Source organism: Budorcas taxicolor, chromosome 3 (genome assembly GCF_023091745.1).
Source record: "Budorcas taxicolor isolate Tak-1 chromosome 3, Takin1.1, whole genome shotgun sequence".
Classification (NCBI taxonomy): Eukaryota; Metazoa; Chordata; class Mammalia; order Artiodactyla; family Bovidae; genus Budorcas; species Budorcas taxicolor.
In genome coordinates this window covers 93,661,316-93,686,141 of record NC_068912.1, presented here as the reverse complement: position 1 = coordinate 93,686,141, position 24,826 = coordinate 93,661,316, and the positions used below count along the sequence as shown (strand labels likewise).

The 24,826-nt window shown below is 38.0% G+C and overlaps 1 protein-coding gene across 3 annotated transcripts in view; it reads left to right on the top strand.

The window, feature by feature from the left end:
* ZYG11B (zyg-11 family member B, cell cycle regulator) overlaps positions 1–24,051 on the top strand; it is a 77,613-nt gene extending 53,562 nt beyond the window's left edge. Inside the window, exons 11-15 of one of the 3 annotated variants that reach the window (XM_052636621.1) lie at positions 6,005–6,202; positions 6,327–6,379; positions 7,471–7,568; positions 18,874–19,073; positions 23,961–24,051. In XM_052636621.1, coding sequence (XP_052492581.1) covers positions 6,005–6,202; positions 6,327–6,379; positions 7,471–7,568; positions 18,874–19,064 — 540 coding nt within the window. In that variant the 3' untranslated portion in view covers positions 19,065–19,073; positions 23,961–24,051. Of the gene's footprint in view, positions 1–6,004; positions 6,203–6,326; positions 6,380–7,470; positions 7,569–8,304; positions 8,366–18,873; positions 19,074–23,960 lie in introns of those variants that run through there. The other 2 variants (XM_052636622.1, XM_052636623.1) reach the window with 2 other exon arrangements.
* Positions 24,052–24,826: the final 775 nt, after the last annotated feature.

The window sequence follows — 24,826 nt, the reverse complement described above, 5'->3', positions numbered from 1 at the left end:
CTCCAGATTTCTATGATTTTCCTTCTGCCAAAAAAGCATTCTTTAACATATTTCATAGTGTGGGTCTGTCTGCTACTGATGAATTCTTCAGCTTTTGTATGTCTGCAAACATCTTCATTTAATCATCATTTTTGAAAGTTTCTTTTTTTGCCACTTGTAGAACTCTAGGTTGATAGAAAAAAGGTTGATTACCTTTTTTCTGACTTGCCATCTTTCCAATGAGAAATCTGATGTCATCGTTATTTTATTCCTCTGTATGTATATGATTTTGTTCCTTTGGCTACTTTTAAGATTTAGGATTAGCAACAACAATTCTGTGTAATTTGATTATGATGTGTTTTGATGTAATTTACTTCATGATTCCTGTATCTGGGATTCGTTGAACTTCTTGGTTTATAGTCTTCAAGTTTGAAAAGTGTTTGGCCATTATTTCTTGAAACAAAAAATGTTTTACACCCCCTTACCCGCAACCCACTGGAGTCCTTTGGAGACTTCAATCTGGTATTTTAAGCTCCTTGAAATTCACAACTCAGTGGTGCTTTTAAAATTTTCTTCTGTTTTCTATGTATGTTTCAGTTTGAATTGTTTCCATTGTTATGCCTTCTAATTTAGTAATTGTTTCTTCTTCAATGTCCAATCTGCTGTTAATCCCAGCTAGTATATAGTTTTTATCGTTAGACGTCATTTTCTTCTCTAAAACTTCAATTTGGCTCTTTTTTAAATCTTCCAGATTTTTGCATAACTTTTTGAACATATGAAATTTATTCATAGTCACTGTCCTTCTCTGCTAATTTTAGCATCTGTGTTAGTTCTGGGTAAATTGCAAATGATTGATTATTCCCCTCAGTTTGAGTTTTGTTTTCCTGTCACTTTACATGCCTGGTAGTTTTTGATTGGATGCCAGACATTTTGAATTTTACCTTGTTGGGTGCGGGATAGTTTTATTTTCCTATGACATATTCTTGAATTTTGTTCCAGGATTAACTGACTGACTTTTAAACAGTCTGATCCTCTTTGATCTTGCTTTTGTGATGTATTAGGAGGATCCAGAGCGTGCTGAGGCTAGGGCTAATATTCTGTACTACTGAAACAAGACCTTCCTGAGTACTCAATGCCCTGTGAAAGAGTTTTCTCAGACTGGATGGTGAGAACAGGCACTATTCCTGGCCCTTTGTGAGTGCCAAGAACTTTAATCTTTTTAATAGCTCATTTTCTGCCTTCAAATGGTTTTCTCACAGTCATGCTCTGATCAGTGCTCTGCTGAATAGGGTGCTATGCCCTGCAGCTCTCTGAATTCTCTTGATGTACAGTTCTCTTCTCTCTGGTTCTCTGTCCTGTGACTTGCCTTGATCTCCCTGGATTCCCAGCTCCATCTCTCCAACTCCGTGTGTCCACTGGGCTCTACTTGAATTGTGTATCACTGTGCCACAGCCTGGGAACTCTCAAGGCAGCATCTCATCTTATTTGTTATCCACCTCTAAAGGTCACTGTTCTTTATTACCTAATGTCTAGTATCTTGCAAACTATTGTTTCATGTGTTTTAGAATGGAAAGTAAGTCTGGCCCCTTTTATTTCATCTTGGTCAGAAGTAGGAGTCCTCATCAGTTTTTCACTGTACAGATTTAAGAATGAGAAATTTGTCTTTTATACTTACAAAAGATCCTGACACTAGGAAAGATTGAAGGCAAAAGGAGAAGAGGGTGGCACAGAATGAGATAGATAGATAATATCACCAACTCAACGGACATGAGTTTGAGCAAATTCTGGGAGACAGTGGAGGACAGAAAAGCCTGGTGTGCTATAGTCTGTGGAATTGCAAAGATCTGGACGTGACTTAGTGACTGAACAACAGCAATGTATTTCTTATACTATTTAAAAAAACACTTTCTCTTAGTGTAGGTATGTTGGCAATGAATTTTCATTTAGGCTTTGTCTGTGTGAAAATGTCTTTATTTCATTTTCAAAAGGTAAATTTTTTGGTCACTATTGAAGTCCAAGTGGACATTTTTTCTGTTGGGTTTTTTGGTTATAATTTTCATAAATTGGAATAATTTGTGCCATTATTTCTTCAAGTGTGTTTTTCTGTACCCTTTCTTATATTCTTTCTTTTTGAGACCCTGATTACAAGTATGTTAGATTGCTTGAAATTATCAAACAGGTCATGTGACAGAAGTACTCTACTGGCTTTTTGGCAGTTTTTTTTTTTCCTTTCCATGTTTTGGCTTGAATGTTTTCTACTACTGTTTTTTCATTTTTCATTTTATATATAGATACATATATTAAAATTATATACATATGGTATAATAATATATATATTCTTTCTGGAAGTTACCTTTAGGTCATTTTTATATCGTCATTTTTTTTTCTCCTCAGGTTTATGTTTCTTTCGTTCTGTAATATATTTATAACATTTATAATAGCTGTTTTAAATCCTTATCTATTGGTTCTATTATCCCTGTCATTTCTGGATCTATTTTTATTGATTGACTTTTCTTCTGGTTAAGGATCGTATTTTCCTGACTCTTTATATGTCTGGTAATTTTTCACTGGTTGTAGCCATTGAGAAATTTAATTCACTTTGTTGGTTACTAGATTTTATTGTTTTCCTTTAAAGAGTCCTGGTATTCAGTTAAGCTACTCACAGATCAGGTTGTTCCATTCAAAGCTTACTTATAGGCATACCTCATTTTATTCACTTAACAAATACTGTGTTATTTTCCAAATTGAAGATTTGTGGCAAGTCTGTTGGCACCATTTTTCTAACATTATTAGCTCACTTTATGTTTATGTGTCACACTTTGATTATTATTGTAACATTTCAAACTTTTTCATTATTGTTACATTTGATATGGTGATCTCTGATCAGTGATGTTTGATGTTACTGCTATAACTAGTTCAAGGGCTCAGATGATGGTTAGAGTCTTTGAGCAGTAAAGTATTTAATAATCAAGGTATGTACAGTGTTTTTCTTTTTAATGTAATGCTGTTGCATACTTATTAGACTACAATATATATAGTATAAACTTAACTTGTGTGTGTACTGAAAACTAAGAAGTTTTGTGTGGGTCCCTTGATTGCAGTATTCATTTTTTTGTGATTGTCAGAAATCAAACCCACAGTCTCCAAGGTATGCCTATATTTGCTTTGTTAGAGTAGCTTCAGATCAGCATTTCCCTTATTGCTTAACCCTAGTTACCCCACTATACTCAAATGCTTTGTTTAGATGAGAGCCCTTCACTCTGGCTGGTAAGAATGTTAACTATTCCTAAACCTGTGTGACTTTGGGATTTGTTCATATATTGCTTTCTGGTGGTTCTTTCCCTAGTTTCATGGGGTTTCATTTCATATCAGTAGTCAGCCAAAGATTTTAGGGGATCCCCCTGCAGATGTCTTTTTCTTTGGAAATTTTTCCTTTTTATTACTCTGTTCTATAGATTTTTGCTGCTTTAGCAACCCTACACACGGATCCTTATCTCTTCAACTCAGCAAAACTGTCAGATTCTCTTTAGATTCCCCTTATATGCCCAGCAATCTAGAAACTGCCCTATTTGAATATCTTCTCTTATATCTATACAGGGATCAGATTCCTGGTATAGCTATTCCATTGTCTCATAGCTATTGTCCATTCTCTCATATATTTTGGCTGGTTTCCCAGTAACTTGTTTATTACAACAAAGAATGGCCCATGAGTCTTTTGATGCTTTGTTCCAGATATTTCTTGTTGGTTTTTGTTTTAATGATGCTGTCTTTGCATTTTTGTGTGTATGTGTTTTAAACTTCTTAAATCAGGTACTATCTTGTAGTTGTATTGCATGAGATTCTTGTGGGAGTCTAATTCACTACTGTGTATTTGATGATTCTCACTCATTATGGATTATTTTCATTGTGAACTGTAATTTAGCATTTTCTGTGAGGCTTTGAGTTCAAGATGTGCCCTTCTCAGAGGGTCTTTGTATTTCTTTCTACCAAGCTTGGAGGAGATGGAGGGCTACCTTTGTTTGTTTGTTTGTTTGTTTGTTTATTTTGACCACACCTCACAGCCTGTGGGATTTTAGTTCCCCAGCCAGGGATTGAACCCAGGCCCTTTGTAATGAAAGCGCAGAGTCCTAACCACTGGACTGCCAGGGAATTCCCTTATTTGTTTATTTTAAAAGGTACATATTTATTTCCTTTTTTTGTCTCTGTAAAATGATACATGCTATGTAAAAAATATGAATATGGAAGAATATAAATATAAATGTGAGATGCCTTTTCTTGTTTGAATATGTGAGATTAGAGAGGGGCACAGGAGACTTTGATTAATCATTTGTGGTGATGGAAAAATACAGGATTATGTACATTCATGTAGTGGGTAAAGTTATACCTGTCTCTTCTGTCTTCCCTCTTTGGTGGTTGGAAAAGAGAACTTAGTCTTTACAGAGGATGCATTTGGACGTGATGCCTTTCCTTTTCATTTGTCATAGAATGACTTAAGCTAGGGAGTAAATAGTTTCCTAACAATGAAAAGGCCAGGGTTTTTGGTTCCTAAGAATTGGAATCAGTGTGTTAGGAAAAGAATTATGATTTCATAGTAGATCAGATGGAGTTTTGAGAAAGAGGATTAATCTTCAGAATAGTGAGGTAAGTTGGGTCTTATATTGTTTTGGAGAAAATCAAGCACAGCCTAAATTGTAAACCCCTTGATTGTTTCCCATGTGAATAGAGGTCTTCCTTAGGTACTGCCTAGGCAAGCCATCATATCCCACCTCCAGATAAAACACCTACCTTCCACAGGCCAGCAGGCAAATTTTGACATCAGTGGAGGTCCTAGGCTATGAAGTTTTTAAGACAGAGGATCACTCTATTGCTCACGTAAACGAAGACAGCTTTCCTGTCTTCATCTTACTTAGGCTCTCTACATTACTTAGCACTGCTAATCCTTTCACCCTTTAAAAAAATCACTCATTTTTGGCTGTACCAGGTCTCCGTTGTGGTGTGGGCCCTTCTCTAGTTGTGGGGCGCAGGGGCTGCTCTCTGGCTGCAGTGCCCTGGCTTCTCGTTGCAGTGGCTTCTCTTGTTGCAGAGCATGTGCTCTAGAGAGTGTGGGCTCAGGAGTTGCAGCACACAGGCTCAGTAATTATGGCTAACGCGCTCCAGAGTGCAGGGCTCGGTAGTTGTGCAAGGGCTTAGTTGCCCCGTGGCACGTGGAATCTTCCTGGACCAGGGATTGAACCCATGTTCCCTGCATTGGCAGGCAGATTGTTAACCCCTGGGCCACCAGGGAAGTACCCCTTTCATCCTTTTGATGTACTCACCTATCTCTGCTTTCTAGATACCAAACTTCCCCCTTACCTTTCCTACTGTTTTCCTCCTACCTCTTATGGTTGCTCTCAGGTTGGAGTTTCCCCAGACCAAACAGATGGTGTAAATTGGAACTACAGTCTTGCTTGAGGGCAGGCCCCTGTTTATAAATTACAAGGGAAGACTTTTCTCTTTAGGCCAGAGCCCAGATCACAATAGGCTTCTTTCTTCTGTCTCTCTGTCAGGCCACCCTTTTATTGACGTGTAATGCTTTGAAAATTCTTGCATTCTATGCAAAGTCTTAGTATCTCTGGTCCTTACTTCCGAACTATCATGGCTGTTAAACCCAGTTCTCTTGCACCCTGCCCATCCCCTACTGCTGTGAGCCAGAGATAGCCTGTTAGGCGCTAGTTTGATTTCCTGTTTACATTTTATCCCAGACAAAAAAGTTACATATTTAAAGTTTGCTTGCTGTTTTTCACCCAGCACAACTAGATATTGTCCAGCAGGAAATTTTTAGGTTATCTAGTTCACTAATTCACTTGAAAATAAACTACTATTTCTTTTATTGTTTGGGGTAGAGAGGAATAAAATCGCCTATAATCCCACAATGCTAACATAGCAACAGTCTTCACCTTTTGTCCATACACATTTAAATCATTACAGTGTCATTTAGCCATTTACTGCACATAATTACTTTAATTTTTCTATTTTTTTCCCCCAGAACAATATAGCTGAAGTACAAGAATTGCATTCTGAATTAATGTGGAAGGATTTTATAGACCACATCAGTAGTCTTCTACATAGTGTTGAAGTGGAAGTCAGTTACTTTGCAGCTGGAATTATTGCCCACTTAATATCTAGAGGTGAACAAGCTTGGACATTGAGTCGCAGCCAGAGGAATTCGCTCCTGGATGATCTGGTAGGGTAACTTGCTGTTTTCTGGAAGAATACAGACAACATTCATAATGATTAAACTATCAAAGCCTCATCATGCAATACTAAATAAATATTATAATCCTTTCCGTGTGTCTTGTGTCTTTCAGCATTCAGCTATTTTGAAATGGCCAACTCCAGAGTGTGAGATGGTAGCCTACAGGTAATTAGCAAGATAATTAATATTAAGCCAGCCTAGTCATGTTGCTTACCTAGAGGTCATTCCTATTAGATGTATGATTGTTTTCCCTTAGGCATCTATGTTTTTACTTTATTTTGCTACCTATCATTCATCAGTCCTTCTTTCATGTTCATTGAAGACAGGTGCCAAAGTCTTGTTCTATCCTCTTGAAATTCAAAGATGAATAAGATATGGTGCCTCCAAACAAGAACTTTACAGCCTAGTCAGGGGAACCAAATGTAAATCAGATATAATTTACTCTTATGCTAATTTCATAGAATGCTCTAAAAAATCAAAGATGAAAATACTTTTTAAAAAAAGATGAAAGTACTTAAATCTGCACTGGAAAATAATGAAAAACTTCCAGAGGAAGTAGATTGTGAATGGAGTTTTAAGTAGGGACAGACTATTTTAGGAAGAGTATTAATGCAAGGAGGTGTAGAACAAGAGAACACATTTAAAGAACTAGAAGCAGCACCTGACTTCTTTAGGGAAGCAGTTTGTAATTATTAAAGTGCATACTAGATTCTAACTTTATTTATGACAAGTGATTTCACAGATAAGTTACTAATATACCTGAAGTATTCCAGATTGCTGCATAAATATTATCATTACAGTTTATTTTGTTGTCTATTTTATAAATGCTGATGCTGCCAGTACTTTTTATTCCAATATGTTTCACCTGTTTTGGGGCAGAATACTAGAAGAAATAGGCTAAATTCTGGACCTCCTTCATGATGTTCTATTGGTTAGTTATCAACTAACTTCTTATCTAGGTTTCCAAACCAAGGTCTACTGTTCTTCAGAATGTATATCTTCAAGACCAAAAGGTGCTTTTTGAGAAAAAGTACATTGTTCTGATCACCTTCTATCTTCTGCACCAAGACTTTTGTTTGAATACAATCCTTTATCAGATGGCTAAGACAAAGAAACGATGTTCTATAGAGGGTCATTTATATTAGTTTAAAAATAGAAGGATGAAATTTCTGGAGTGAAAAGCTCAGGAATCATTGCTTTAGAAAATGATGCAAAGTATAAGATGTAACTTTTATTCTTTTCTTTTGAACTTTTAGGTCCTTTAATCCATTTTTCCCATTACTTGGCTGTTTTACAACACCTGGAGTCCAGCTATGGGCAGTTTGGGCCATGCAACATGTCTGCAGCAAGAATCGTATGTACCAAAAGAGAACCGTGTTTGAATGTAATTGTTGTCCTTCAGCTATATTGTTCTGGAAAAAAAAAGAAGCTGTAAAATTAAAATGATATGTATATTCAGTGTTTAGGACATTGCTGCCAGCACCCATAGTGTGTGGAAAAGTAAACTATTTAAATCAGGTTTCATATCTTTTTTTTTTCATTATTCTTTTTTGAAGGCTGTGATGTGATGGATCTCTCTGTTAGTATTTATTAATATAAACTCATTTCATAGGTGATTTGAAATATTAAAAAGAAGCACATAAATATACCTTAATAGTAAAGTATAAATTAAATATTCTTAAGTTAAAAATCAGATCCAAGGAAAAATAATTTGAAAAAAATTAAAAGATAGAGGGAAGATAGTAGAATTTAGATATGTAGGCCATTCATAGTAATTGATATACTCTCTGTGACTGGACTGCAAGTAATCAGCTACATGGTTCTCTTTCTGTATATAAGAGGGAAGAACATTATATATCCTCAAAGGGGTATAAAGCTTTTCTGCACAATTAAGTACAAGTTAAGTTTCTTTTATAGAGTCTTAATAGGGGCTGTGTTATAAATGGCCTTATATAAGAATGTGAGAGTCGTATTTTTAACAATAGTTTTTTAGCAAGTAGCAGTACTCTTTTGTTATATTTTTTCTTGTTGCATTCTTTGATGAACACATATCACAAAAAGAGAACTCAATAAAAGTTCTTCTTTGTCAGGTGGATAGAGGAAGATGGTTTAGGGAATGGGAAGCGACAGAGAAAACCACCTTGTACCCACCTAAACCTCCACCTGGAACCTTTTCTGCCTCCTCCTACTAAATTTCCTGGAGCAGAGCTGTTCATTCATAAACATAAGATTGCCTCATTAGCTACACTAAACTGTCTCTGCTATAAATTTTTTTTCCTTTCTCTGTACCTTTAGGTTCTGAGAACTCTCAGTATTTTTTTTTCAACAGTCTGTCTGATTTTATACCCAGCCTCTAATCTCCAGACTTCTTTCCTCATTACTTTTCACAGACTCATAGGAGAAAATAAAACATAATAAATAAATAACAGTGCATTTTCATTTAACTGGTACCATTTTTGTGACTACTCTTAGGTGTTGGTGTTTTTTCAGCTTTACTCTGTGAAGTGAGTACCCTGAAGAATTTATTCTATAATGCACTGTAATTTGGAGATTGTTAGATTATTTTATCTCCAACTCAGGTAGTTCAGGTTCCTACTTTCTTGCTTCCCTGTTTATATTTAAATGGAATTTACTTCTCAGTTTGCACTAGAAAGTTTTAATGCACTAAAAAGCTTATAGCTTTTAAAAATGAAGAGTTAGTGTAGCATAGCGATTAAGAGCACACAAGACTAGTAATGCCTGGACTCAAACCATGTTCCACTGCTTACCAGGTATGCCATTTTGAGCAAGTTAGTAAATCTAGGACTTCAGTTTCCACATTTGTTAAGTGGAAATAATAATAGTACCTGTTTCACACATTATAATGAGCATGTTCCCATATTTTGGGAAATTTTTGGCAACATGATTTACAATAATCACTTAATCTTTATTTTGTGGTGTATTAGTTTCCTAAGGCGAGTGTAACTAAGTACCAAAAATGGGTGGCTTAAAATAATAGAAACATTTTGTCACTCCGTTCTGGAGGCTTAGAAGTCTAAGGTGTGAGTAGGGCCACGCTCTCCCTGACAGCTCCAGGGGCGGACCCTTCCTTGCCTCTTCCCGCTTCTGGTGTTTGCTGCTCCGTGTGTCTTCATATCATCGTCTTCTGTGCGTGTGTGTCTGTCTCTGTGTCCAGATCTCCCCTTTTCATAAGAACATCAGTCATATTGGATCAGAGCCTATCCCAGGGGTATCACGTAACTTCACTAATTACATCAGCCACACCCCTGTTTCCACATGAGGTTTCTTTCTGAAGTACCGGGCCTTAGTGGGTGTTAAGACTTTAACCTATCTTTTGAGGGAGATACAATTTAACCCATAACATATGGCTATAAATTTATTAAACTTACCTAGCTACATCCCTATTGATGAACATTTAGGTGGTCTACCTTTTAATTTAAAAATTATACTCAAATGCTTGTTTTTACAGAGATATTCATTGCATCATTATTTATAGTAGGAAGTAACTCTAAGTAGCCTAGAGGTCTAGCACTAGGGGAATGTAAGATAATGTTGAAACATCCAGACAGTGGAATGATAAGTGAAGAAGACATGGTAGAAAAGTGTATGAGCAGAAACTTATATTCTTGGTCAGGACAGAGTAACTGGTACCAGAGTAGCTCACCAGCCATAAACAATAGAAAAATGTGGGGGAAATTTAAAAGTTTGTTCTAGACTTAGACAAAAGATTGCAAGGATTCTGATCCTTGAAAGGAGGGAACAAATGAGAGGGCTTTGTCACCTGGTTCTTCTTGGCCATGCCTCCTCCAGGGGCTTGAGGAACATGGTGGAGACTGGAACAAAGGGATGGAGAACAGCCACAGGCAGGGGGCGTTCCTAGTGGCCCAGGGAAAGAAGGAAGCTGGCTTGCCGTAAGAATCACAGATCCATGAGAGGAAGCCAGCCTTTTCTAGTCAACACAGCTTTGCCTAAAGCCCAAAGAAACGTCTCCCCTGGCCACAGAGCAGAGCAGACAGCCTTCTACCTCCTGGAGGAGATGGACACAGGGCAGGCTGGGAGGGCTGTTGCAGAAGAGGACGAAAGTAGCTGTTTCTTGAATGAATAAGAACGTGTCCAGGGAGGTGGTGTTGAAGATGGCCACGGTGGCCAGTATGGGGAGTCTGGGAGGCCAGGACCCCTCATTACCTCTGCCATAGGGCCAGTCTCCACTTGGCCCTGTTGTCATGGGCAGGGCTGCCCTGTGTCATGCTAGGCACAAACACCCTTAGGGAAGATTTCAGTGGGTCCAGGGATGAGGGTTGGTACATCGATTAGGAGAGGGCGGCCTGAGGGGTGGTAGCAGAGACCTCTCAGAATTGTAATCAGGGTCCCCAAGGTAAAGAGATGCTAGACCCTCCCAAAGTGGGAGAGGCCTCTGTTTTGGCAACCCTGAGTCCACTCTTGGTGGGCAGCTCACCCCTCATATACACAGACATGTGAGTGGGCCTGTATACATACACAGGGGCATGTGCTCAAGTAGATAACCACACACTGATGTGGCCTGCCCCAGCCCAGATGCAGCCCTACCCTCAGACTTTGGAGTTCCCCTCTCAGAGACCTGCCTCCAGTGTGCCTATATCTGAGGGTCTCCCCAGCAGGGCACAGGCAGGGTGACTGGACTGCTATGGGCCCTTGTGGGGTGGCAGAGGGTCGGGAGGCTTGGGAAGGTGGATGGGGAAGCAGGCCCTGCTGCAGTTCCAGCAGCCCTGCTGTTTGCCATCAGATCACACTGTGTGCTGAGAGTCAGGCATAGAACAAGCTCTACAGACTCCCTGTCTTTCTTCCTGGAGGCATTTATTGGAGTAGCATAGGGGAATCAAGTACAGCTCAGCAATTTCACTGTATGGAGGAGACAAAAATCAGAGTGCAGCAAGACTGAGGTGCCTGGAATTTGGGGGCAGAACAATGCAGTTACATCTAGAAAGAACTCCAGAAATCTTCATAGGAGTTTCTTGAGTCTTAGGCTGAATACTAAGCTGTGCATGCCTAGGATGAGACTCCTTGAGGCCAAATACCAAAGAGCTGCTAACTGAACAACATGAGCTTACACAGGGTTGGAAAATATTTAAATTCCAAACAGTGGAAAGAACATAATACCTAGGGCTTTCACTGCAGATGCCAGAAGAGCCAGAGAGATTAGCCTTAAATTAAAGGCTTCTCTAAGGCAACCCTACAAAGCTTAGAAAACAAGTCTTGAAATGATCAAGCTGCTCTGTAAAAACTGTCTGCCAGAGAAAAACTATGCACTCTTTTAAAAAAGACAACAAAGTCTAAACTCAACAATATGTGTAGTTATATGATGGATTGCTAGATGAGAAAAGAAGCAGAAAAATATGATTTTTAACCAAGAGAAAAATCAGACAAATGTGAATGGTTTGAAACAAACCCAGAAATGATAGTGATGATGGGATTAGCAGGGGAAATTAAAAACTTTTTTTTATAGATATGATTCAAGATTTTAAAGAAAATATGAATACCAAAAGGAGGGAAAGTGAAGTATAAAAAATAAAAATTTAACGTGAAAAATATCTTAGTGAGCTTAAGAGTAGATACACAGAAGAAAAAAGTTCAGTGAAATTGAACACAAAGCAAGAGAGAATATCCAAACTCAAAGAAAGCTTTTTTTTTTTTTAAAAAAAAAGGAACACCAGAAGTATCCTGATATAAATACCAGGGAAAGACATAAGAAAAGAAAGTTGTGAACAGTATATCTCATGAGCATAGATGAGGATATTCTTTTTTAAAAATGTTAACAAACAGAACCTAATAGTGTATAAAAGGGAGGTTACTTCAAGAATGCAAAGTTGGTTTAAGATTTGAAAATCAATATGTTTCTTCCTATTACCAGACCAGGAAAGAAGAGCAATCTCATCATCTCTGTTGATGCAGAAAAGCAGACCATTGGCCACTGCCCGTGAAAGCAGGGATTTCTACTACTATTCAATTTTCCTTCCTTGCTGGGAAAACAGTTTGCAGTTCCTTCTACAGAAGTGTTTTGATTTTACCTTTTTCAGTCAGAGTGATTACCTCCCAAACAGAATGTCGTCTATTTACCTTGGAGTTGCTCTCCACAGACCGGGCAGCTCTTTGTTGGTTATTGGAGAGCTATTTATGTGCCACTGTCCAAGTGACAATAGAATCTGGCGGCTCCTTGTGCAGTTCCAAAGTCACTACTAGTGAGAAAGATGCTCCCTTCTCATGAGTGTCCCCTCCTTACATTCTCCAGGTAGAATGACCCTATGTAAGCCGATTCCATTGTATTATTTAATTCTTCTGGGCATTGTCATTCCCTTTAGAGTGTTTCTCTGACGTCACTCAAAAACACTGCGGCTCTTTCAGGTTTGAAGATCATTGTTTGTCCTTCAGTCATAAGGGTAGCTTCAGTTAATGTCAAATAGCAAGGTAGAAAATGCCCTTAAATGGAAATTCTTAGTCCAAAGTCCCAGTAGTCATCTCTGGTAGGCTCACAGGCTTTTGCCATAACCCCCAGTCTGTCCTTCACATAGGGCTATCACACAGAGAATTTGTCCCTGCTAGCACTCAAGCTTCTGTTCCACACTGCATTGGCTAGGGCAGTCTTACTCCCCGTTTAGCGTATCTAATTAACATTGCTTGAAAAAAGGATTTATATGCCTTCTGTTTTATGATGTTAGGTAGGGAAAACGTTCCCCAGTCAGTAAAATGTTCATCCTCATAATACAGTCAGATAAAAGAAATACACAAGCCAGTTCTACAAACTTTTACCTTAATTCAGTTAATCTTTATATTCCTAACTGTAGCCTCCATTAGGACTTCATCCACAGATTTTCATCTTACAATACTGAGTAGGAGAGTGTTCCCCAGACAGACTGAAAACCTCATTTCCATAAAATATTCAGGTAGAAGAGGCACAACTTCTTTCTAGAAAGTCTGTTTAAACATTCCAACTTTCATAATCCTATCAATCCTTACACTTTCATTTTCTCTCAGCCTAATTGTAGCCCACATGAGGGCTTCACCAGTGGGTTTTGGTAGCTTCTCTACTTCTTGACTAAATTACCCACTCTTGCGCAAGTCCCCAGTAAGGAGTCAAGCCAAGGAATCCTGGCCTTTTGTCAGTCTTTGTCTTGATTAGATGAAACAAATGCTGGTCAGGTTTGGATCCATCTCTAAATGCCATTGGTAACGTTAACCTTTAGTAACCATAGCTCTGACTATACAGACCTTTGTCGGCACGGTGATATCTCTGCTTTTTAACACGCTGTCTAGGTTTGTCATAGCTTTTCTTACAAGGAGTAGGTGTCTTTTAATTCTATGGCTGCAGACATGGCCTGCAGTGATTTTGGAGCCCACAAAAAGAAAATCTGTCAGTTTCTACCTTTTCCCCATCTGTTTGCCATGAAGTGATAGGACCAGATGCCATGATCTTTGTTTTCTGAATGTTGAGTTTTAAGCCAGCTTTTTCACTCTCCTCTTTCACCTTCGTCAAGAGGCTCTTTAGTTCCCCTTTGGTTTCTGCCATTAGAGTGGTATCGTCTGTATATTTGAAGTTGTTGATATTTCTCTTGACAGTCTTAATTCCAGCTTGTCATTCATCCAGCCCAGCATTTCGCATGATGTACTCTGCATATAAGTTAAGTAAGCAGGGTAACAATATTCAGCCTTGATGTACTCCTTGCCCCATTTTGAACCAGTCCGTTGTTCCATGTCCAGTTCTAACTGTTGCTTCTTCACCAGCATACAGGTATCTCAGGACGCAGGTAAGGTGGTTATGATCCACATGGTCTGGCTTTAGCGTAGTCAGTGAAGCAGAGTGAAAGTGAAAGTGAAGTCGCTCAGTCGTGTCCAACTCTTTTCGACCCCATGGACTGTAGCCTACCAGGCTCCTCCGTCTGTGGGATTCTCCAGGCAAGAGTACTGGAGTGGGTTGCCATTTCCTTCTCCAGGAGATCGTCCCAACCCAGGGATCGAACCCGGGTCTCCCGCATTGCAGGCCGACGCTTTACCATCTGAGCCACCAGGGAAGACCCAGTGAAGCAGAAGTAGATGTTTTTCAAAAAGTCCCTTGCTTTTTCTGTGATTCAAAGAATGTTGGCAATTTGATCTCTGGTTCTTCTGCCTTTTCTAAATAAATCCAGCTTGTACATCTGAAAGTTCTCGATTCACGTATTAATGAAGCCTAGCTGGAAGGATTTTGAGCATTACCTTGCTATCATGTGAAATGAGTGCAGTTGTACAGTAGTTTGAACATTCTTTGGCATTGCCTTTCTTTGGGATTGGAATGAAAACTGATCTTTTCCAATCCTACAGCTTTTAATAGCATCTTTTAATAGCATCATCTTTTAGGATTTGAAATAGCTCAGCTGGAATTCCATCACCTCCGCTAGCTTTGTTCGTAGTAATACTTCCTAAGGCCCGCCTGACTTCACGTTCCAGGATGTCTGGCTCTAGGTGAGTGACCATACCATCATGTTTATTTGGGTCATTAAGACCTTTTATGAATATTTCTTCTTGTATTCTTGCCACCTCTTCTCAATTTCTTGTGCTTCTCTTAGGTCCTTGCTGTTTTTGTCCTTTATTTTGCCCATCTGCATGAAATGTTCCTTAATATTTCCAATATTCTTGAAGAGATCTCTAGTCTTTCCCATTCTGTTGTTTTCCTCTTACTTCTTTGCATTATTCATTTACAGAAGACTCTCTTATTTCTCCTTGCTGTTCTGTGGAACTCTGCATTCAGTTGGTTTATCTTTCCCTTACTCCTTTGCCTCTCGCTTCTTTTCTTTTCTCAGCTATCTGTGAGGCCTCCTCAGGCAACCACTCTGCCTTCTTGCATTTCTCTTTCTTTGGGATGGTTTTGGTTACCACCTCCGGTACAATGTTATGAATCTCCGTCTACAGTTCTTTGGGCACTCTGTCTACCAGATCTAATGCTTTGAATATATTCTTCTCCTCTACTGTATAATCACAGGGATTTGATTTAGGTCATACCTGAATGGCCTAGTAGTTTTCCCTACTTTCTTCAATTTAAGCCTGAAATCTACAATAAGAATCTGATGATCTGAGCCATGGTCAGCTCCAGGTCTTGTTTTTGCTGACTCCATAGAGCTTCTCCATCTTCAGCTACAAAGAATATAATAAATCTGATTTCAGTATTGACTGTCTGGTGATGTTCATGTGTAGAGTTGTCTCTTGTGTTGTTGGAAGAGGGTGTTTGATATGACAGTACTCTGTTAGCCTAATCCCTTGAATTTATTTGTCACCTCCACTATATTGGGTCAAAATGTTTTCAAGTCATATGTCTGATAAAGTGCTTGTGTTTAAAATATATCATGTACTCTGAAAACTTATGATAAGAAAACAAAGTGAGTCAAAAAACAAAAAAATGGACAAAAGCGTTGAATAGTCTCTTTACCAAAGCTTTACAGATGACAGGGGGACTTCCCTGGTGTCCCGTGGTTAAGAATCTGCCTTGCAATGCAGAGGATGCAGGTTCGAGCCCTGTTTGGGAAAGGAAGAGCCTCCATGCCACAGAGCGGCTAGCTTGTGTGCTGCAGCTACTGAAGCCTGCATGGCACAGCCCGAGATCCGTGCACCGCAACAAAAGATCCTGCATGACACAACGAAGCTCACACGTGCTACAACTAAGACCTGACACAGCCTAATAAATAATAATATTTATTAAAAAAAAAAAAGATTTACAGATGGCAAATATACACAGATGAAAAGATGCCCCACATCATTAGGATATATGTATAGACCAATGCAATAGAATTGAGAGTCCAAAACTAAACCCATTCATCTATGGCCAAATGATTCTTGACAAGGGTGCCAAGACAATTCAGTGGGAAAAGAATGTGTTTTTCAGCCAGTGGTGCTGAGAAAACTGAATAGGCATGTGTTAAAGAAGGAACTTGCATGCTTACCTCATGCCATATACGAAAATTAACTCAAAAATGGGTTATTGGCCTAAGTATAAAAACTGCATTTATATATGCATAAATACATAAAACTTTTAAAAGAAGTAGATATAAATCTTTATGACACTGGATTAAGCAGTGTTTTCTTATATAGGACACTAGAAGCATAAGTGATAAAAGAAAAACTAGTCTAATTGGATTTAATAAAAATTTTTAACACATTTGTGCTTTAGAGGACATCATCAACAAGGTGAAAAGACTACTCAGAATGGTTGAAAATATTTGCAAATTATATACGTAATGAGGGACTTGTTTTTAAAATGTATAAACACAATAATAAAAAGTGACCCAGTTTAAAAACTGGCAAAAGATCTGAATAGACATGTCTTAAGAAAAATATACAAATGGCCAATAAGCAGATTAAAAGCAGTTCAACATTGTTCAGTTCAGTTCAGTCGCTCAGTCGTGTCCGATTCTTTGTGACCCCATGAATCACAGCACACCAGGCCTCCCTGTCCATCACCAACTCCCGGAGTTCACTCAGATTCCTGTCCATCGAGTCAGTGATGCCATCCAGCCATTTCATCCTCTGTCGTCCCCTTCTCCTCCTGCCCCCAATCCTTCCCAGCATCGAAGTCTTTTCCAATGAGTCAACTCTTCGCATGAGGTGGCCAAAGTACTGGAGTTTCAGCTTTAGCATCATTCCTTCCAAGGAAATCCCACGGTTGATCTCCTTGAGAATGGACTGGTTGGATCTCCTTGCAGTCCAAGGGACTCTCAAGAGTCTTCTCCAACACCACAGTTCAAAAGCATCAATTCTTCGGCGCTCAGCCTTCTTCACAGTCCAACTCTCACATCCATACATGACCACAGGAAAAACCATAGCCTTGACTAGACGGACCTTAGTCGGCAAAGTAATGTGTCTGCTTTTGAATATGCTGTCTAGGTTGGTCATAACTTTTCTTCGAAGGAGTAAGCGTCTTTTAATTTCATGGCTGCTGTCATCATCTGCAGTGATTTTGGAGCCCCCAAAAATAAAGTTTGACACTGTTTCCACTGTTTCCCCAGCTTAGAAAAATATAAATTAAAACCACGATGAGATACCACTTTATACCTGCTAGTAAGGCTGCCTATAATCAAAAAGATGGACAGTGGCATGTGTTGATGAAACAACTGTCTCATTCATTGATGATGAGATTGAAAAATTATACAGTCATTTCAGAAAACAATTTGGTGATTTGTTATTAAGTTAAACATACATTTAGCCCAGCATTTTAGGTGTTTCCTCAAGATGAGTGAAATGAAAAGTTCACAAAAAACTTATAATAATAGGATGATTATAGCATTTTTAGTCATTGTAATGAAATGCTGGGGGTCAGGGGAGAATATCCAACAAATGTCCAGTACAGTAACATTAAAAAAATGTGGCATGTTCAATATAATGGAATATTTCTCAGCTTAAAGCAAAAGGACTGCTACATACAGGTAACAACTTGAATACATCTTAAAAACATCATGTTGAACAAAAGTAGACAGACACATAAAGAATACATACTAGATGAGTCCATTTTATATGAAGTTCTAGGCAAAAATCTACATCGCAGAAATTAGAACAGTGGTTGCTTGGGATGAGAGGTGCAGGGGAGATTGACTGCAAAGGTGCACAAGGAAACTTTTTTGTTGTTGAAAATATTCTATATCCTGATTGTGTTGGTGGTTACACCAGTGTATCTGTTGTTCTTGTTCAGTATCTCCTGGAGTTTGCTCAAATTCATGTCCAATGAGTCGGTGACATTATCCAACCATCTCATCCTCTGCCTCATATAACTATAGATTAAATTGGGTGTATTTATTGCATGTAAATTAGACTTTAATAAATATGACTGAAACTAAAATTTAAAAGATACATGTACAGTAAATTCCCTGGTGTTCCAGTGGTTAGGACCCTGTACTTTAACTACCAAGGGTCCTGTTTCAATCCCTGATTGGGGAACTAAAATCCCACAAGCCAAATAGCACAGCCCTCTCCCTACCCCCAGGCCCTCAAAAAAAAGCATGTGTGCAAAAAAAAATTTTTTTTAAGTTTTAAAAATGTTTTATTTATTTAGGCTGCATTGGGTCTTCTGTTGTGCGCCAGCTTTTCTGGTTAAAACAAGCAGGGCTACTCTTTAGCTGTTGTGCTCAGGCTTTCCAATGCCGTGGTTTCTATTGTTGTAGAGCCTGGGTTCTAGGGCGCAAGGGCTAAGTTGCCTCAGGGCATGTGGAATCTTCCCAGACCAAGGATCAGAATCTGTGTCCCCTGCATTGGCAGGCAGATTATCAACCACTGGACCACCAGGGAAGTCCAAAAAAATTTTTTTAAAATAATGATCATTGGCATATACAATATGACTGCCATTAAATTTTTTTTTAAATGTTGGAAATGAATTAAAGTACCTATCTTACTCATGTTTTGCGGTCAAAGATTTTCTGGACTGCCTGTCTTATAGTTATGATTTATATATACATTATATAATATATATATATAATGTTATGAGTGTTACCTGTGACCTATATGTGAGTCCTGTAGTGTAGTGTAACATCATTGCAGAGGCATTTATCAAGCTCTAACTTATGTTAATGGGAAGTAATAAAACAGCTTAAATTTAAACGAATAAATAAAAATTATTCCACACAAAAGGCAGTTAAGTGTTTTAAGGAAAGCTTTCTCCTGTTTTCTTTCAGCCTCAAGGTACTGCAGCATGCTGATTGAGGAAGGAGGCTTGCAGCATTTATACAACATCAAAGAACACGAACAGACTGATCCCCATGTCCAGCAGATTGCTGTGGCCATTCTGGACAGCTTAGAAAAACACATTATACGCCATGGGAGGCCACCTCCCTGTAAAAAGCAGTCTCAGGCCAGACTAAATTGATAGCCATAGGTAATTGGATAATGGAGTCACAGAAATCTTTTTGTGATAAGTTCACTTGGAATAGCTTACCCTCTGTGATGTTTTAGGGGTTTCTATGATAAGAGTCATAAGATGAGTATGGGATTGACAATGTACAGTACTGCCCATGTGAACAGTCTCTGATTTGTCTTGTGATTTTTAACTTATTAGGCAAGAAGGGTCTCTTCCTTCATCATTGCCTTTTAGGAAGATTTCCACATCTTTCAGTGTTTGAACTTACCTGTGCTTAAAATTCTACAGTTTTATGATGAAGTTTGCACGAACCCTTAGGCCAGACTTTTCTGATTTTAAAGTCCCTTCCAATCAGTTTGCAGCTTCAGATAAGCTGTTAACTTGATTGCTGGCACTGCTTCAGTTGTAAATTTTATACTGCTTCTGTATAAAATGCCTTTATTCTCTGTTTGTGTATCTTTTATAAGATGTCCTTCTTAGTGTGAAAGAATGGAAATCTGAGTCCTACCCTTGAGAAAGCTACTTACTGGCTAGTGCCAGGATGGCTGGCAGAAAATACATTAAAAACTACTAAGGGAGAATAGAGGTTAGGAACTGGGAAAAGGCCTGCTCTTGAGGTATTTTTAAACTGGGACTGGCTAATCTTCTGGAACCCACCTCTCCTAAGACATTGAGCAGTAGCTTGTTCTTCATATTAGTTCTTGGAGACGTGGACTGCCGCTTCCTATACAGACTGCAGGTTACTCTCTAGAAATATTTCCCCAAGCTACCACGGTGTAAAATATTACAGCATTCTGTGTTAGAGATTAATTAACTGTCTGAATCTCTTTATGTCATATTGTGAAAAAATCGTCTCTTGCTAAAACTGACTGTTCTTTTCTCTCTATTTCAAAGTTATTTTGTTCGGTGGAATAGAGACCATATATGGTGTTACCTGCTCACTTAAAATAATTAATTAACAACAGTAAATTTTGCCACAAGGAGTTAATTTTCTTTTGTTTCAAAATACATGTATATTAATGTTTTCATGTTAGGTAAAGATATCCACGTCTCACTGCCAAAAATAAATAAGAATTAGATGATTGTTAAATGTAATGATTCTAGTTGCAGTGCAGAAAAGGAAATATTTTGTGATAGGTTATTTTTTAGACAGTTTTCTTTTCTTTAGGAGAGTTGTTATAGTATAGTAAAGAATCAATTATAATGGCAGTTGGGAGGCAGCAAGTCACCAAGAGAGTTATTTTCCATTTTAAATTTTAGTTTGTGAATAAGGTTAACCTGCAGTCTTAGATAACTGCATTTTTTTCATAGATGGCCAAAATGTTTTCAATAGAGATTTTAAATGGTACATTTAAATCATTGTGATCATTCAGAAGCATTTTTATTTAGAAAGGAGCTGACTTATTAGTAGTATGCTGTTAACATTTTGACATACATGTTTCATACCACTATCACAATAATCATACTTGAATTATTTGGTACTCCTTTACAGAAATAAAAACTAAAAGAAAATAGGTATTTAGAATCACTAAAAACCATTTTAAATTGCGGGTTAATTCTGACTCAAGGAATTTTTATAGGTGTAAGATAAATTTTCACAGGTTAAGTATTTCAAAGGAAATGGAAATTTCTTTTTAAAATGTCCCCTTTTCCTGGGTTTTAAATATCTAAGGCAAAATGTCAAAAATAGGATGTCCTGCGATAGCTTAGAAGTTGGTAGCTGTGTGGACCATTTCCAGGTCTTCTGGCTTGTGTAGTTAAGGAAAAGCCTATTTGAGAAGTTTGGTTTCAAGTTTCTGTTGTATCCTATTTAAAACAAAAGTACATGCTCCTTGTAGGCTAATCCTAGGTTTTTTGTCTTTATAAATTGTTTTCAAATATGGCTAAAAATGTATGGAAAACAATTAACCCCTTCATTACTCAGAATAACTTGTTGATAGATGAAGACTCAAATATATTTAAATTGAAATTTACTACTTTGAGCACTGGTAATGGCCAGATACTTCTGAGTCTTAAAAGCAAGATAATTAGGCACATCCCAGATAGATAAAAATTTTAGTGCCTTTGTGATTGGGTAACTCTTAAAATTGTGTATCTGATGATGGCACAGAATTGTCTATAAGGTCTTAAATCTGACTACAATTCAGTATATATATATTTATATATAAATTGAGGGCTTCCCTGGTGGCTCAGATGGTAAAGAATTTGCCTACAATGCAGGAGACCTGGGTTTGATCCCTGGGTTGGGAAGATCCCCTGGAGAAGGAAATGGCAACCTATTCCTGTATTCTTGCCTGAAGAATTCCACAGACAGAGCAGCCTAGTGGGCTATAGTCCATGGGGTTGCAAAGAGTTGGACATGACTGAGCAACTTTCACTCATTGATATATAAATTATGAGGTGTAACTGGCCTGTCTCTTAAGGTAGAATCTATTCGGCCTCCTGTTTGCATTTGTACACTAGAATGTAATGGAACTTGGTGCCTTCAAGGGTTACCTCTTCAGTGGGTTAGAGGTGCTGTTTCAAGCACAATTTAGACTAGGGTTGAACCACTCATTGTTGAAATCATTGGTGTGCTCAGATATTGCAAATTATCACTACGTCAGTCCACAAACAGCAAGATTTAAACCTACTAAAGGAAATGGAATTAGACTTTTTAGACTATAATGATGCATGTTGTTATCAATGAGTAAAACAAGAGCAGTCTAAAATTAAAGCAAAAATAATTAGGTATATCATTCTTCCCATCAAGTAAGTTTTGCTGTTCTCTTTATACTCCAAAAAAATCATTTTGTCCTTTTGTATTTGAAAAGAAACATAAATCAAGTAGTAATAAGTTACTTTACTCTCTGGCCAGATACTCAGTGGCTACTGCTCTTAGTTGAGAATTTAAAAAATCATATCAGATTTCACCCAGGAATTGACCTTAAATGTTGCTGTTTTCACTCCTGGACAGAAATGCTATTTAGTGGCACTGGTCAATTTAAGTGAATGACCCAGGTGGAAATAGAATCTCACAAGGCAACTGTGGAAATTTAATTTCATATCTTAGGTTTGCAAGCTTCCAAAGAATCGAGGATTCAAGTTTTAAAACATTGGTCCTGAATATCCAGCCTAGGAAGTTAATCTTGCTGGTGGGACCTTTTGAGTTGGCCCTTTTTCTCCCCAGTCAGTCATTTGACTGTATTTTAAATTATGCATTGCTCAGGATAGTATTGGGCCATCTTCTAGATCTTTGGAACACATTTTGATGAAAACATATTTTGTTTCAGTGTGTGCTGAATTAGGGTAGAATCAATTAATAAACCATGGTTTTGGCTTAGTGCTTTAGAATGGCTGACATTCTTCCTCCCCCTGCTCTCCACCCCTTAGGAAACACTGTGCAGCAGTACCCAAGGTTGAAAAAGAGGTCATGAGTAGCCAGGAAAATAAACTTGCTGTATTGCATATGTTGAAACCTACCCTTCTCCTGCCCTCTAATAGTTTGTTTACATTATTTGGTTATTGTGCAACTTTTATCTTGAGATAAACAGTGTTAAACTGAAAGTGTAAGTTAAAGGCAGTGTCATACTGTCAGCTGATGTGGGCAGTTTTATCTGTATGTTACTTTTTTGGAGGACTTTATATGGCTAGGGTTTCCAAGTAGTGTTCTGAGATAACTTACAGAGAGGTTTGCAAACTTATAGTTTCCCTCTGAAATCCATTGTAGCATTGGATATTGAGTATTTTAACTTTACCATTTGATTTGTATTGACACATTTTTTATTTTTTTGTGTTAACTCATGAACTGTTTATTTAAGTAATAATGCAAATCCAAGCTTCATCCAGTGATGAAAATAGCAGTATGATAGAAGGTTTTGCTGAGTGTGCTTAAAATGTGTAATTGCTTTATCTTTTTTAGTATTTCATAGATTTTGCATGACATGTACACTCCTAATTATGCATTTTTTGGCTTCCAAATCTTAACTGAAGACATTCAATGTTAACCTAAGAGAGAGCTTTCTCTGCCTGTTTTTACCCTCCCCCAATGTTTTTGATAAATTATGGGAAAATCAATGCTATTTCTCATTTTCTGGATGAAGCAAAGCTTTGCTGGAGAGCACAACCTGACTGCATAGCTAGACACAATGGCTGTTAAGAATATTTAGAAAATCCAAATATATCAAATTATGAGAAATAATAAATAATTCATTAATAATGTGTGCTTAACTTTTGAAGTTACTTTGGAAAATTGTCAAATTGGGTTCTTTTAAGTTTATTTTAATCAGCTTAGAAGCAAGAAGCTACTTAGCTAATGAAAGCTGTGACATACTTCATAAAAGCAGGAAATTCTTGAGAGCATTTAATAATGGGAGGATGTTATGTCAAGATTTATACTCTCAGATAACTTGTAAGAATAAAATTTTAAATCCCTGACTTTTGTAGCATTCCCACTGTCAAATTCTCACTGACTTGTGAGTGTGGAAAAAGATATCTTTTGCTTGAATTCTGGCGGAAGAGTTCAGCTCTTTTCAAAAGATATGAAAAATTCATTGGAAAGTACGTATACATTTCAAAGTCTCTCAGTTATCTGGACTGAAGGCACTGTTCTCGCTGTGGCCAGATGAATGGGAGTGTCCTGTACCTGAATCATGCTAGATATTAAGTCAGGACATCGTTAGGTATTAATGTTGTGTGTACAGATTTTTGTTTGGGGTTTTTGTTTGTTTTTTGCTTAAATAAATGTTACAAATTTTATGTAAAATGTGTCTTGTCTACATTTATTCTAGACATTTGCTTTAAAATTTAAAACTAATGCAGATTCCTTGGCCATCCACTTATAACAATTGCTTTCTCAATTGGCTTTCTCAAAGGCCAGTGATTTTACTGCAAAAATTTCCAGTGTTGTTTTTTTTTTTTTTCCAGGACCTGGAACTCCATTCATTCATTTCATTAAATTCCCACGCTAGGTGCTGTTTGGGCTTCCCTGGTGGCTCAGACAATAAAGAATCTGCCTGCAATGCAGGAGATGGGGGTTTGACCCCTGGGTCAGGAAGATCCCTTGGAGAAGGGAATGGCTACCCATTGCAGTATTCTTGCTGGAGAATTCCGTCGACAGAGGAGCCTGGCGGGCTATAGACCACGAGGTCACAAAGAGTAGGACATGACTGAGCAACTAACACAAACACAGGTACTGTTCATGTGTTGGAACTTATATAAGTCCTTCAGAGAACTTATAGTTTTGTCGAGAAGAGGAAGTAGTGAACAGATAAATATTACATAACACAGATCACTCCACAGTATTTGTTGTAGAGCCACAGAAACTATACCTAATCAAGACTGGGCTCCCATCAACAGCCCAAGAACACTTCTAAAGAGCAAATCTGACTTGATAGTCATTCACACAACTGTTGAGATAATTAACTGGCATTATTGTTTAAGTGCATTTAGTGAGGGAGGCTACCAAAAAACAAAAGTATTATTACGAACCTCCCACCCTGGCCAGGCACCATAGTAACTATTTGCATGAGTGATTTTATGACAGGAAGTCCTAGTAAGGAACATGGAACTAATAAGCCACCACAACCAGACGAGTTTGGGAAAAGTCAAAAGGGGATACCACGTATCAGACCACCTCCCAGAATCCTCACTGGCATCCATCTTGGCTGAGCACTGTGTGCGCCACCAGGAAGGACTCAGAGTGATTAGCCAAAGACAACCCGGAAACTAATTCTATCACCATAAAACCCGAGACTGAGCTACGTGGCAGAACAGTTCTCCCAGATTCCTTT